This window comes from Procambarus clarkii, chromosome 25 (genome assembly GCF_040958095.1).
Source record: "Procambarus clarkii isolate CNS0578487 chromosome 25, FALCON_Pclarkii_2.0, whole genome shotgun sequence".
In the NCBI taxonomy this organism is placed as follows: Eukaryota; Metazoa; Arthropoda; class Malacostraca; order Decapoda; family Cambaridae; genus Procambarus; species Procambarus clarkii.
The window spans coordinates 6,652,693-6,666,039 of NC_091174.1; the positions used below are offsets into that span (position 1 = coordinate 6,652,693).

A 13,347-nucleotide genomic window follows, 5' to 3' on the forward strand; every position below is an offset into this window, starting at 1 on the left:
ATTTATGGCTTGGAGATCATTCAAGCTTTATTTCACATGTGTAGGCTCATCGAGGCTCCAGCATGCACCAGGATTTGCTGAAAATCCTAGTGCACAATCGACTTGAGAATGGTCCAGGACGGATCGAAACATCGTCGTCCCTTCACCTTCTAGTGTGCGGTCTGGTCAACATACTTCAGCCACGTTATTGTGACTCATCGCCTGCTTGCTGAAAAACTGTGCCCAAACTGCACAACGAGAGATGGAGGGCATTGTTTAATTGTGGAGCTTAGTTAATTTAATAATAAGCTCTTAGTTAATAAGCTTAGTTAATAAACTATATCTTAGTTAATTATTATATATATAATTAATATTATAGTCTTGTTACAAAATTACATAAAATTATGACTTTAAATTATAAAATTGCCTGGCTTATTACAGGTAGGTCGTGTGTGGGGGTCTGAATTATCACACAAGAATTCTGAGGACAACGTGCATCAGAGGAAGACTTGGGCCGGGACAATTAGCTTGCGTGTTACGTCACGTGTTGCCGTGGGGAGCCGGTAGATGGGGTGATGGGGAAGAACGATAGGGGAATAGGTAATGGATTGAGGGGAAATGGGGTTGATGGTGGATAAGGTTGTGAGAGGAGGACGAGGAAGAGAGGGTTGATATGACGATCAGGTGACTTTGTTAATATTTCTGTAATTGAGGTGGTGATGGTGGTAGGTAGTAGATGGTGGTAGAGTAAGTGATGTAGTGTGGTGGTGATGGTGGTAGGTCTTGAGCAGAGTAAGAGATGTAGTGTGGTGGTGATGGTGGTAGGTCTGGAGCAGAGTAAGTGATGTAGTGTGGTGGTGATGGTGGTAGGTCTTGAGCAGAGTAAGTGATGTAGTGTGGTGGTGATGGTGGTAGGTCTGGAGCAGAGTAAGTGATGTAGTGTGGTGGTGATGGTGGTAGGTCTGGAGCAGAGTAAGTGATGTAGTGTGGTGGTGATGGTGGTAGGTGTGGAGCAGAGTAAGTGATGTAGTGTGGTGGTGATGGTGGTAGGTGTGGAGCAGAGTAAGTGATGTAGTGTGGTGGTGATGGTGGTAGGTCTGGAGCAGAGTAAGTGATGTAGTGTGGTGGTGATGGTGGTAGGTCTGGAGCAGAGTAAGGTGGTGTGATGGTGTGCTTACCTAAACGTGCTGTCAGGTGTCCACTCGTGCAGGGATCCACAACTCTACTGTTTCTTGTCATATCAAGATATAAAATATCGTAATAGCTTCTACTATCTATCCCTCTATTACATTTAATATATTCACTTATATTACGCTTAAATAAGCTCATTCTAACAATCTACGCTTCAAATATTCATCCAGGTCTCCTTGTTGTATCCTACATTATACTGAATGTATCGTCTTTATCAAGCTTATCAGTTACCATTGAGTATCTTATATGTCATTATCATGTCTCTTCGAGTCTGTCTTCAAATGTGGTGAAATTGAGTTCCTACACGATTTTCCTATAGTTTAATCATCGTAGTTCTGGTAAGATCCTCATTGAATACCTCTGGATTTCAGTGTTGGTTTTATGTATCATTACAGAGGGGGGAGGGCAACTATCAAGAGAAAGCGCCGAGCCATTACGACTATATAACAATTGGAAGAGGTCAGGATAAGGATTTGGGATAGGACGGGTGGAAGGAATGGTGCCCAACCACTTGGACGAAGTTAAATACTGGGACGTCATGTTTTACAATGATCTCACGTGGCATGTACAATGCTCCGAGGCCTTTCTCGAAAGGTTCCTAAATGCTACTCTTATGTCCATCAATTTTGCATCAGTTGATGATCTTACTTATGTACTCACCTAGTTGTACTCACCTAGTTGGCCTGACATATGTGGTATACAAAGTTCTGAATGATTCTTTACACAAGTTTCTGATTGCCGTTCGTATGTTGGCCAGCCTGGCATATGCCGCTGATGTTATGTGTATTTGAGCTTCTGGCACTGAGCTTGGGGGTTAAATCTACCTCCAGGTACCTATGTTGACCAGACCACACACTAGAAATTGAAGGGACGACGACGTTTCGGTCCATCCTGGACCATTCTCAAGTCGATTGTCACGTTATTACTTCAGCCACGTTATTGTGACTCATCGCCTCCAGGTACCTATCTTTCATCGTTCTGATGAGTCCTTTCCTATTAATTTTGTATTGCTCCAGTCCTAATTCTCATTACCTTGTATTTATTTGGGTTGAAATCTAGTAGCCATACGTATTGTAGTAGAATACAACCATACCCTAAGTTTCTGCACTTATTATATTATTTCTTTACAATCCTCTTCAGTCTTAATTGAAGAGGATTGTAATCTTCAATCCTACCATCTTAATTGATGTCATTGTGTATGCAAGGGAAAAGCACAAGTCCTATTACAGACCATTATGGTTGTTATTACAGATTACATACCTATTATAGACCAGTCTACGAGTGAGACCTATTCTTTCATAGTAACCCTTGTTTTCTTATCAGATGTATTCCCCTATTCAATGTAACACTCACGCGGTTATACCTAATTGACTACCAAGTTTGTATGGAAATTTATTGTGTGGAACTTTATCGTGGTTGTGATGTGTGTGGAGATAGTGGTTATGGCGGTGTATTGTGGTTGAGGTGGTAGTGCGTGGTTGTAGTGTGTGGTGGTGGATGTTGTGATGATGTGCGCTGAAGGTGGTGGTGGTGTGCAAGCCAGCTGACATCCCCACCGAACTTTACAACCTCGTGACAGCGGCGAGGGATCGGGAAAGGTCACTGCATTGTGGGTCTTGGGAGGGAGTTGAGAGAACCAGGGGGAAGGGAGGGGGGGTTATGCAGTGGTATGGAGTAAGGATGGAGAAGGAGGAATTGTAAATGTAGGAAGGGAGCGTAGAGGTTTAAGAAATCGAGAGAAGACAGACAGACAGACAGACAGACAGACAGACAGACAGACAGACCCCCTTTCGCTGTGGCACTCACACTTCCCTTTCACTTTAACATCCAAGGCGTTTCGGTTCGTCTAGGACTCCCCTATCAATGATGGACCGAAATTCCGTCCCTTTCCTTGCTTATCATAAGTGTGGCTCGATTGTGTTCAACCTCATTATGGTGACTTATTCTCTGCTTCGATTTGAATATAGTGATTTTTTACTTCGGCTTTGGTAATATCAACATTTTCCTGTAATGCTAGTTTGGCAACACTTCCTAATCCAAGCAGTTTTTCCTGTTTTATTGTGAATTCATATTTGACTTTTCTGCATAACACAGAAGACAGGAACACAACACAGCAGACAGGTAGCAACAGAACGTAGCAGACGGGTCGCAGCCCAACAGAGAAGAACATTTTGGGTATCGGCAGTCAGTTGGGTTCATTCTCACTTCAATCAGGAAGCCCGGGTTCTAATTTCGAGCGGGACAAAGCTATTTATGCAAAAATCTTTTTACTTTATGCCTCTGTTAACCTAGCGGTAAATAGGTATCCGGGAGTTAGTCAGCTAGTTGGAGGAAGGAGGGGGGTTGTTACATCCTGGGAAGGGTCAGTATGTTGACCAGACCACACACTAGAAAGTGAAGGGACGACGACGTTTCGGTCCGTCCTGGACTATTCTCAAGTCTCACAATCGACTTGAGAATGATCCGGGACGGACCGAAACGTCGTCGTCCCTTCACTTTCTAGTGTGTGGTCTGGTCAACATACATCAGCCACGTTATTGTGGCTCATCGCTTGCATAAAGATCAGTATTTCGACCTTGGGAGGGATCTCGATAGTAACCTATTGTGTATCAGTCTGGGTAAGGTCTCTGTATCAGCAGCTGTCATTCTCAAATTGCCTCTCCGCTTCCCCTCTTAGTCCAAGGTAATCCTTCCTCGCCCTCCGCTACATCTGCTGGCTCGCTGACTTCCTTCATTGTGTCCATTTATGAGCTTATGCTCGTGTGTATTCGTGGTTGCAGAATCAAGTTGTTAGCTCTTGGACCCCTGCCTTTCTAACCGTTGCATGTCTTATGTACTGATTGCCTACCTAATTTCCTGTATTAAATCTACTATATACATTTCTCTCTCCCTCTCTCTCTCTCTCTCTCTCCCTCTCTCTCTCTCTCTCTCTCTCTCTCTCTCTCTCTCTCTCTCTCTCTCTCTCTCTCTCTCTCTCTCTCTCTCTCTCTCTCTCTCTCTCTCTCACACACACACACACACACATACACACGGACATACCCGTAATGCAACCCACAACAACTGACTAACTCCCAGGTGCCTATTTACTGCTAGGTGAAAAGAGACATCCAGTGTGTGCCTAGATGCATACATATGCATATACTCACTAACATGTGTTTACAAAATCGCGTTAATTCCCTCGCTTTCATAATCACATTTACACATACAATTATACAATGAGTCAGCTCCGCCTTCGACATTTTACTTATTGACAACTCTAAGACTGAAGAAGTCCTTTCTTATGTCGCCGTGACAGCCGCGTCTCTATTATCCAGCTATGTTCCCTCAAAAGATGATTTTGTGTGTGCTTGTATATGTGTTTAACGCCAATTTATAATTTCCCCCAGACGTCCCACTGGGGAATGGGGGTAAAGGGGAAGGAGGGGAGCAGAAGTGCGTGACCCCGGGTCATATTTGGCAATATTCAGAGAGCAGATAAAACAAGTGTCAACAAACAGACCAACATTAGCAAACACGCCAACTCTAGATGATTGTGCTTGCAGAGGTTGTAGAAGTTGTAATTGTTGTTGTAGCACGCTATCTCTAATGAGAGAGAGAGAGAGAGAGAGAGTGAGAGAGTGAGAGAGTGAGAGAGTGAGAGAGTGAGAGAGTGAGAGAGTGAGAGAGTGAGAGAGAGAGAGAGAGAGAGAGACATACAGACATAAATTGTGTGTTAGCAATGGCTAACCTCCCTAATCTACGCTACAGATCAGCAGCGGATAATGGAATCTTGATTGGAATCCAAAAGATGAAAACCAATAATATGACCAATCACCAGACTTCAAGAGGATAACAGAACATCTGAAGGTAGTTGAGAAGTAGGAACTACTTCCATGACACAGTGTGATCATGCGGCGTAGTGGTGCAGTGGTGAGTGTTTCTCTCTGTCTTACATGACTCTCTTGGTTCGAACCTCGGCCAAAATCGTACTAGTAGTTAACAACTGGAGAGATGTTTCTCTTGCAGAAAGGAAGAACTTCTACCAAAAAAATATTAAAATTAAATGATATTTTTCATATTTTTTTAAGATGAACGTTGACTAAAATAGGATTATTAAGGCATAATTAATGGGAAGTTTCCGAGACACAAGCATCATTATTTTGTTGTATTCTTTTATAACATGAATAGTATATAATAATTACCGAAATCAATTTCTAATTACGTAGAAGGCTATTGTTGCAATTTTTCTGGATATAAAAGGTTGATGGATAACAGCTTTTTAATATTTCATAAGTGAACTTGTGAATGAAAGTCTGAAGGTATTTTTTTTGACAGCAACGTCAGCTTTACAAAGCATCGCAGCGCTTATTAAGCTGAGCGATTATTAAGCTTATACCTAAGCTGAAGCAAGCTATCTAGATCGATTTATACCTGAAGTTGGATTATTTTTATTTACTATTCATGCAGATCAATAAGAGCTAATATTTAAGCAGCAAATTTCTACCACTAAGTCGTTTGTTATGCGTTGCATTCTTGTGAATTTGCCAGTCACTGACTGTGGGTAATGGGGGGGGAGGGATCTAGGAAACCCTAACAGGCTTCCTGTCCCCGATAATAGAAGTCAGTGGCTATTCCAAGTCAGTCGTACAAATGCATCCTGAACTCACATGCTCTGAAATAAGATTAAAATATTTTTTTATCGAGAGGCTGTAATCAAAGTTGCTTAAACTGTTAAGCCCCCTTTTGGTCTGGCCAGTAGCTGGATTAGTGACCTCGTGTACATAGTGTCACTGCTATCTTAGGAACAGTAACAAAGGGGGATACGAACTTCTCTCGGACAAGGATTTCTCATCCTGATATCAAAGCTCTAGAATACTTAGGGAAAGTTGTGATAGCAGCTGTATAAGAAGCAGAAAGTATTGCAAAGATAGTAAAAGAAGACGCAGAACCAACGGCAATAGTAACAGCAGAAGCAGCAGCAACAGTATAGCGTATAGTAGTTATAATAGTGATAGTCCCCCGACTATCCCTCTCTCTCTCCGCCTCTCGTCCTCTCAGTGGACCTTCACAATCCACCCACCATTTTTCACATTGAACCCATTCTATCAATAAATTTCCTCGACTCCTTCGCCAGTCCTTCCAGTCTGCCTCACCGTCTCATTTAATAAGGTAATTTCAGCTCCCTGCCAAGTTACCACCTTCAATTTCGTCTCCCCTGACACGCCATCGTATGTTTGTCAACAAAGAAAATTCCCCCAAATAGTAGCCAGGCAGGCGAGACTTCGTGTGAAATGAGGATAACGCTAAGCTAATATATTTTTTGGCGTGAACTGAAGCTACAAACATGGAAATTCGTGTAATCTAAGGCTAAAAACCGATTCCCTTCCCGACAGACGTGTGGGGTGGAAATCTTCGCGTGATAAAGGCTATGGATGTACTTCAGAGCTGGGCTTTGAGCCTGTGTTAATATTTATCTGGGAAGAGTCTTGTGGAGTTAAAGTGTGATAGGTTAGCTTATAACTTATCACTGTCGGGACAATACGACTGTCATGTTGGAGGGGGTAGACATAGCCTAAGCTACTCTATCTCTCCATCCCTTTGAGATGTATTTTATGCTCTCAATAAACGTACTTGAACTTGAACTTTCACGTTTATCAAGGCCTAGCTAGCCAACGTCTCACATTCTCCAAGGTACGACCCAAAAACAGCTGACTCTCTCCCAGTTGTCTATTTACAAGCAGGTGAACAGAGGCGCTGGATGTAAGGAAACATCCCCCCAAACGTCTAATTTTGCTCGGGAGTCGAACCCGGAACCACTCGGGGACGTGAGCCGACGTCACGTATTAGTGGATGAGTGACAACGGGGCTCTCGAAGATTATCAGCAGACAATAAACCACACACATGTGTATCATCAAGTCATATTTCACTGCAGTGGCTGATGGTCTTTTATCCTGCGGCTGGCGTGCGTGACTATGGTGCGTTCTTGTGACATAGAGAGTGTCAGGAGGAGAGGAAGCATTGTGTTTCTTTCGTAAGGCAGTGAACGCCATCTGTACTTGAGAATATGTCTTATCTAACACAACAGTTCGAAATCTGAATTTGCAGTTATAGAAGCTAGTATGCAGACAGTGTGATAGGAAGATAGAGAGCGAGTGTACCCAGCTGGGTTACAGCTTTGGTGATGGAACATTAGATTCCACATCTCAGGTGATCAGACATTAGACCCAATGACTCTGGTAATGGGGAAATAGATTCCATGCCTCTGGAGACGTGGCATTAAATCCCACGCCTCTGGGAATGAGGCATTAGATCCGACGCCTCTGGAAATGAGGCATTAGATCCCTCACCTTTGAAGAGCACCGCATGAGCCCATTAATTATCAGATGACCGCGGCGGTAACATGGAAGTCAGGGGTCACAGATGACATGGATCTCCAGGACCATGCTGCCGCTGCCATGCACGCGAGGACAGGCGATGTCACGCCAGGCAGTATCACGCTTGATGATGTCACGCCACGCCATGTCGTTTCAGGTGACGTCACCCACAATATTGTCTGGCTGGCCAGGCATGATAAATGTACCGAAGGTGAGCAGGTTTTGATGAAACTTTTCGTGAGAAGAACTTTTCCCTCAGAACGTTCATTGAAAAATTGTTAATCAAACGTCGCGGTGAAGATTAAGAAGGACGGAATCTCACGGTGTTTGCTGGTCCTTCATATGCACAAATATAAAGTGATAGATATAGAAATTGGAAGATGTTTAGAGTGGCCGATTTAGAGAGACAGATGTGGATAGTAACAAATATAAAATGACAGCTGTAATGTGACAGATGCATAATGACACCACCGGCCACTACCAACTGACAGAGACAACCCCCGGGCGCCTCCGGGCACCCCTGGGCACCCCAGGGCACCCCAGGGCCTACCTAAACAGCCACCACATGCCGGGGAGTTCCAATCTGCTGTGAAAATCAACATTAGTGCCGCATGTGTGAGTCGAACCCTTCCTTACCAGGGCTCACGCCAGCCCCGACACCAGGGCTCACAGTAATGTTTACACTCAAAGCTGACTTCAGGGCACACATCAGGACTCATATTAGAGCTTACTCTATGGCTCATACCAGAGCTCACACTCGAAGCTGACACTACGAGTCATATTACGGCTCTCACTAGGGCTCACATTAGGGCTCAAACAAGGGCTTACACCTATCGCTAACATCATGAATTAAATTTAAGAAAATTACATTCTCCGCAAGGAATCAATTTGGCAATTAATTTAGCAAGAGTGTAATAGTGAGGGGTGTTTAGGGAGGTGACGGAGGGTGTAGGAGAGCCGACAATAGTCCACTTGGGTGTAGCAGAGCTGAGAATAGTCCCCGTGGGTGTATCAGGCTTCATAATACCATAGGAGATTGTGAAGATTAATAGGATTGTACATTCTCAAGAAGGGTGCCTGAATAAATCGTAGAATTTTCAGGATGTAGTAGACTGATGCTGTAGGGTGTAGTAGGTGACGCACCGGGGTGTATACACGTGGTGAGATGAGTGTATCTGGACGGCTTACATGGAGAGGTGTAGGCGTTACCATGACGACCACATCAACAACGGCGTCTCCTCGTGGGTAGATTCTCCAGGCCGTCTCAGTTGTCCACTTACCTGGGCCCCCGCCTGTTGGCTCGCTCTGGTCGCTCACTGGCGGGCGAGCCACACGCACGTGCAGGTGCGTGGGTGTAGCGTGCGTGGCCGCTTTCAAACACCCGGGCATATAACCCGCGAGGCTGCTTCTGCACGCGCGTGTACACTGCATTCGAGGGAGATCACACTCAACTTTGTTTAAAACGTGTGCCTCTCAGTCACACACACACACACACACACACACACACACACACACACACACACACACACACACACACACACACACACACACACACACACATCCACCAGCCATCCCGTGGAGACCTGACTGGGATGTTGAACTTGTAAAGTGATGCTCCGCAGCATCCCACACACTCCGCTAGCTCATCTCCACCGCCCCTGTTACCTAACAGTAAAATAGGTACCTGGGTGTTAGTCAGCTGTCACGGGCTGCTTCCTGGGAGTGGAGACCTGGTCGAGGACCGGGCCGCGGGGACACTAAAAGCCCCGAAATCATCTCAAGATAACAAGATCTCTACACCATCATCCCCGTTACTCCTGTGAGGACCAACGGATCTCATCTGTAGCCAAGGTCAGTGCCAAGACTTGAAGTTGCCTTATCAGTCGGCGTACTATACACATGTTATCTTGAGATGAGATCTTGAGATGATTTCGGGACTTTAGTGTCCCCGCGGCCCGGTCCTCGACCAGGCCTCCATGTTGAAGAGAGTTGTAAGCAACTTTGCAAAATAGTTATAATGATTAAATATAATTGTAAATTTTATTTAAGAATTATTAGTATGGCTGAGTTTATCTTTGATTCTTGTTAATGTGAGGTAATATATTATTGTCGTTTTCTCTCTCTCTCTCTCTCTCTCTCTCTCTCTCTCTCTCTCTCTCTCTCTCTCTCTCTCTCTCTCTCTCTCTCTCTCTCTCTCTCTCTCTCTCTCTCTCTCATTCTCTCTACCAGTCTCTCTCATTCTCTCTACCAGTCTCTCTCATTCTCTCTCTCTCTCATTCTCTCTACCAGTCTCTCTGATTCTCTCTACCAGTCTCTCTCATTCTCTCTACCAGTCTCTCTCATTCTCTCCCCACTCTCTCTCATTCTCTCTCATTCTATCTCTCATTCTCTCATTCTATCTCTCATTCTATCTCTCATTCCATCTCTCATTCTCTCTCTCATTCTCTCTCTCATTCTCTCTCTCATTCTCTCTCTCATTCTCTCTCTCATTCTCTCTCTCATTCTCTCTCTCATTCTCTCTCATTCTTTCTCTCTCATTCTCTCTCTCTCTCATTCTCTCTTTCTCTCATTCTCTCTTTCTCTCATTCTCTCTCTCTCTCTCTCTCTCTCTCTCTCTCTCTCTCTCTCTCTCTCTCTCTCTCTCTCTCTCTCTCTCTCTCTCTCTCTCTCTCTCTCTCTCATTCTCTCTCTCTCTCTCTCATTCTCTCTCTCTCTCTCTCTCATTCTCTCTCTCTCTCTCTCTCTCTCTCTCTCTCTCTCTCTCTCTCTCTCTCTCTCTCTCTCTCTCTCTCTCTCTCTCTCTCTCTCTCTCATTCTCTCTCATTCTCTCTCTCTCTCTCTCCCTCTCTCACTCTCACTCTCACTCTCTCTCTCTCTCACTCTCGCGCTGAATAATTAAGGTTCATTGCCTGCACTTTGTAATTAGCTGGAAAAAATTAAGATATAAATTTGTGTGATAGGATGTTATCATGTGGAAAACTCTTGTTCTTGCATGCAATGCAGAGCAAATCTCCTTGTTCTAGCTGGCTATCTTTGGGAACACTCTATGTTCTAGCTCGCTATATCGGGAAAATCTCCTCGTTGTAACGTGCTATCTTGGGAAAAACTTCTTGCAGCATGTTATCGTGGGGAAAACTCTTGGTTGTAGCATGCTATCTTGGGAAATTTGCTTGTAATTATTTAAACTTTAGGAAAACCTTCAGTTGTTGCGGATATCTTGTGGAAAACCTCTCGTTGTATCCGGATAGCTTATGAAAACCTTTCGTTGAATCCGGATAGCTTGTGAAAACCTTTCGTTGAATCCGGATAGCTTATGAAAACCTTTCGTTGGATCCGGATAGCTTATGAAAACCTTTCGTTGTATCCGGATAGTTTATGAAAACCTTTCGTTTTAACCGGATATCTTGCGGGGGACTTTTAGTTACTTTAATACTTTGTATAGTTAATATGAGCATACACATTGGTTTGGTAACGAGAGCATAAATAACGATACATTACCTAAACATAGTTATAATTGAATGCCCTTTGAGACAATATACTTCTCCTGTGTTAGGAGGAAGTCTATGGATGGAATAGGCAGATGAGGTTCAGCGAAGATAGGCAGAAATGGGAGTTGCAAAATATGCAATAGAGGTTGCAGCAAAGAAAAAACATGTCAGGGAAGATTTAATAGTGAAAATATGAGAAACATATTTTTCAAACACGTATAAACAGGTCAAGGTGCAGTTTTATTGATTGTTCTCCTCAATGATCGTGTGGGGGAGGGGGTGTGGCGTCTATTGGAGGCGTGGGAGGTGGAGGGGGTGAGTAGGGATGAAAAGATTTTGTGTGGGGGGGTTGTGTGGGTGGGGAGTGTAAGTTGAGGTATGCTTAAGGAGGTGTTGGGGTTCGTTGATATATGTGGGGTTAGGATGTACGTGTTGAGAGGGAGGAACGAATGCGTGGGTGTTGATACTTGGAGGTGAGTGCGTGGGTGTTGATTGGTTAGGGATGATTGCAGGGTCATTGATTGGTATTGGGGGAGGGGAGGGGAGGGCGTGATAATTTGTAGGTGGCGGGTGGGGTGGGGGACTTGGTTGAGTTACAGCTTAGCCAGATACAGTCGTAACTTGGCCAGAAACAGTCAAAACTCGGCCAGATACAGTCATAACTTGGCCAGATACAGTCCAAACTTGGCCAGATACAGTCATAACTTGGCCAGATACAGTCCAAACTTGGCCAGATACAGTCATAACTTGGCCAGATACAGTCATAACTTGGCCAGAAACAGTACAAACTTGGCCAGATACAGTCCAAACTTGGCCAGATACAGTCATAACTTGGCCAGATACAGTCATAACTTGGCCAGAAACAGACAAAACTCGGCCAGATACAGACATAAGTTGGCTAGATGCGACCATAACTTGGCCAGATCGTCATATCTTACGAAGATACAGTTAAAACTCGGCCAGGTACAGACAAAATTTGGCCAGATACAGTTAAAACTCGGCCAGGTACAGACAAAATTTGGCCAGATACAGTAAAAACTCGGCCAGGTACAGACAAAATTTGGCCAGATACAGTCAAAACTCGGCCAGGTACAGTCATAATGTATCCAGCTGTAGTCTAAACTTGTCTAGAGACAGTCATTTCAAGGCCACATACTTATAAACAGGTCTGATATAGCTCTTATTTGACTAAGTGTTTTAAATGAGTATTTACTCAATTTAATCATCATTGGGGGATCCAAACCCGAAACGAATGAACTACCTTTCCTGTATGATACCAGTTATACTACCATCTCTCTCAACTATAAGGCCAGCTTGGCCAGGTATTACTATATCTGGCCATAATAGCTATCCGGCTATTACCTGGCCAGATAGGATAAAAGATGAAGGCGCCAGCTGTAAACATACATAAAGTGAGACAAAAATGGCAAAATATTGATCGTGCATTAGGTATGATATGAAGGTATAATGATCGTTGGAAGTTTATTGAGATAGTAAAGCAAGCTCTCTCTCTCTCTCTCTCTCTCTCTCTCTCTCTCTCTCTCTCTCTCTCTCTCTCTCTCTCTCTCTCTCTCTCTCTCTCTCTCTCTCTCTCAGTAATAACGTCCAATGCCAACGCTCTGTTATTAGCGTCACCTTATTTTCATCTAACGATTCCTCTACCTCATTAGTTTTATCCTCCTCCCCATCTTCCTTCCCCCTCCTCTCCCTCCTCCCCCTCCTCCTCCTCTTCCCTTGCCAAGTTATTACACAGGGGATTTGACCATGCCCAGGGGGGACGAAGACAGGAGACCTGAGGGAACCTTTAAGAGGAATTGACTAAATTGATTATTTATATTTTATGGCCTAGCTTGCATATAAGGGGAGAACAAGGGAGCATATGAGGGAGGAAGAGAGGGCAAAGGGGGCATAGAAAAGGAGGAACAGAGGGATGAGGAATCTATCTCTAGCTCTCTCTCTCTCTCTCTCTCTCTCTCTCTCTCTCTCTCTCTCTCTCTCTCTCTCTCTCTCTCTCTCTCTCTCTCTCTCTCTCTCTCTCACCTACCAACCCGCTGGAAACACCACGAAGCAATTTCTCAAAACTTGCCAGAAGCCCCAGTCGCTAACATGCAGGTCGTGTGCCTCTGTCTGTCGCGTCACGCACACTGGAGTAGCCCTCACTGCCTCCAGGGCCGTGTCACGTCTCCACGTTTCAACGGAAATGGATTATTCTTCAAAACCAGTTTCACTTCAGTTCCCCCTCGAATTGCCTCATACCCCCCCCCCTCCCCCGGGCTGGTTTGTTAGAAGGATAAGTTGATTTTGACTTGAGATCGAACTTTCGTTTATGAGAGAT

The 13,347-nt window shown here is 44.3% G+C and overlaps 1 protein-coding gene across 1 annotated transcript; it reads right to left on the reverse strand.

The window, feature by feature from the left end:
• Positions 1–672: 672 nt before the first annotated feature.
• LOC138368346 (uncharacterized) lies at positions 673–1,218 on the reverse strand. Its single transcript, XM_069330874.1, has one exon. It carries the CDS (start codon positions 1,216–1,218, stop codon positions 673–675), a length of 546 nt encoding a protein of 181 aa, XP_069186975.1.
• Between the last annotated feature and the right edge of the window lie 12,129 nt (positions 1,219–13,347).

What these genes read in the sequence shown, in the direction of transcription:
- LOC138368346 (XM_069330874.1), bottom strand. Translation starts at nt 1,218, where the DNA reads ATGACAAGAAACAGTAGAGTTGTGGATCCCTGCACGAGTGGACACCTG.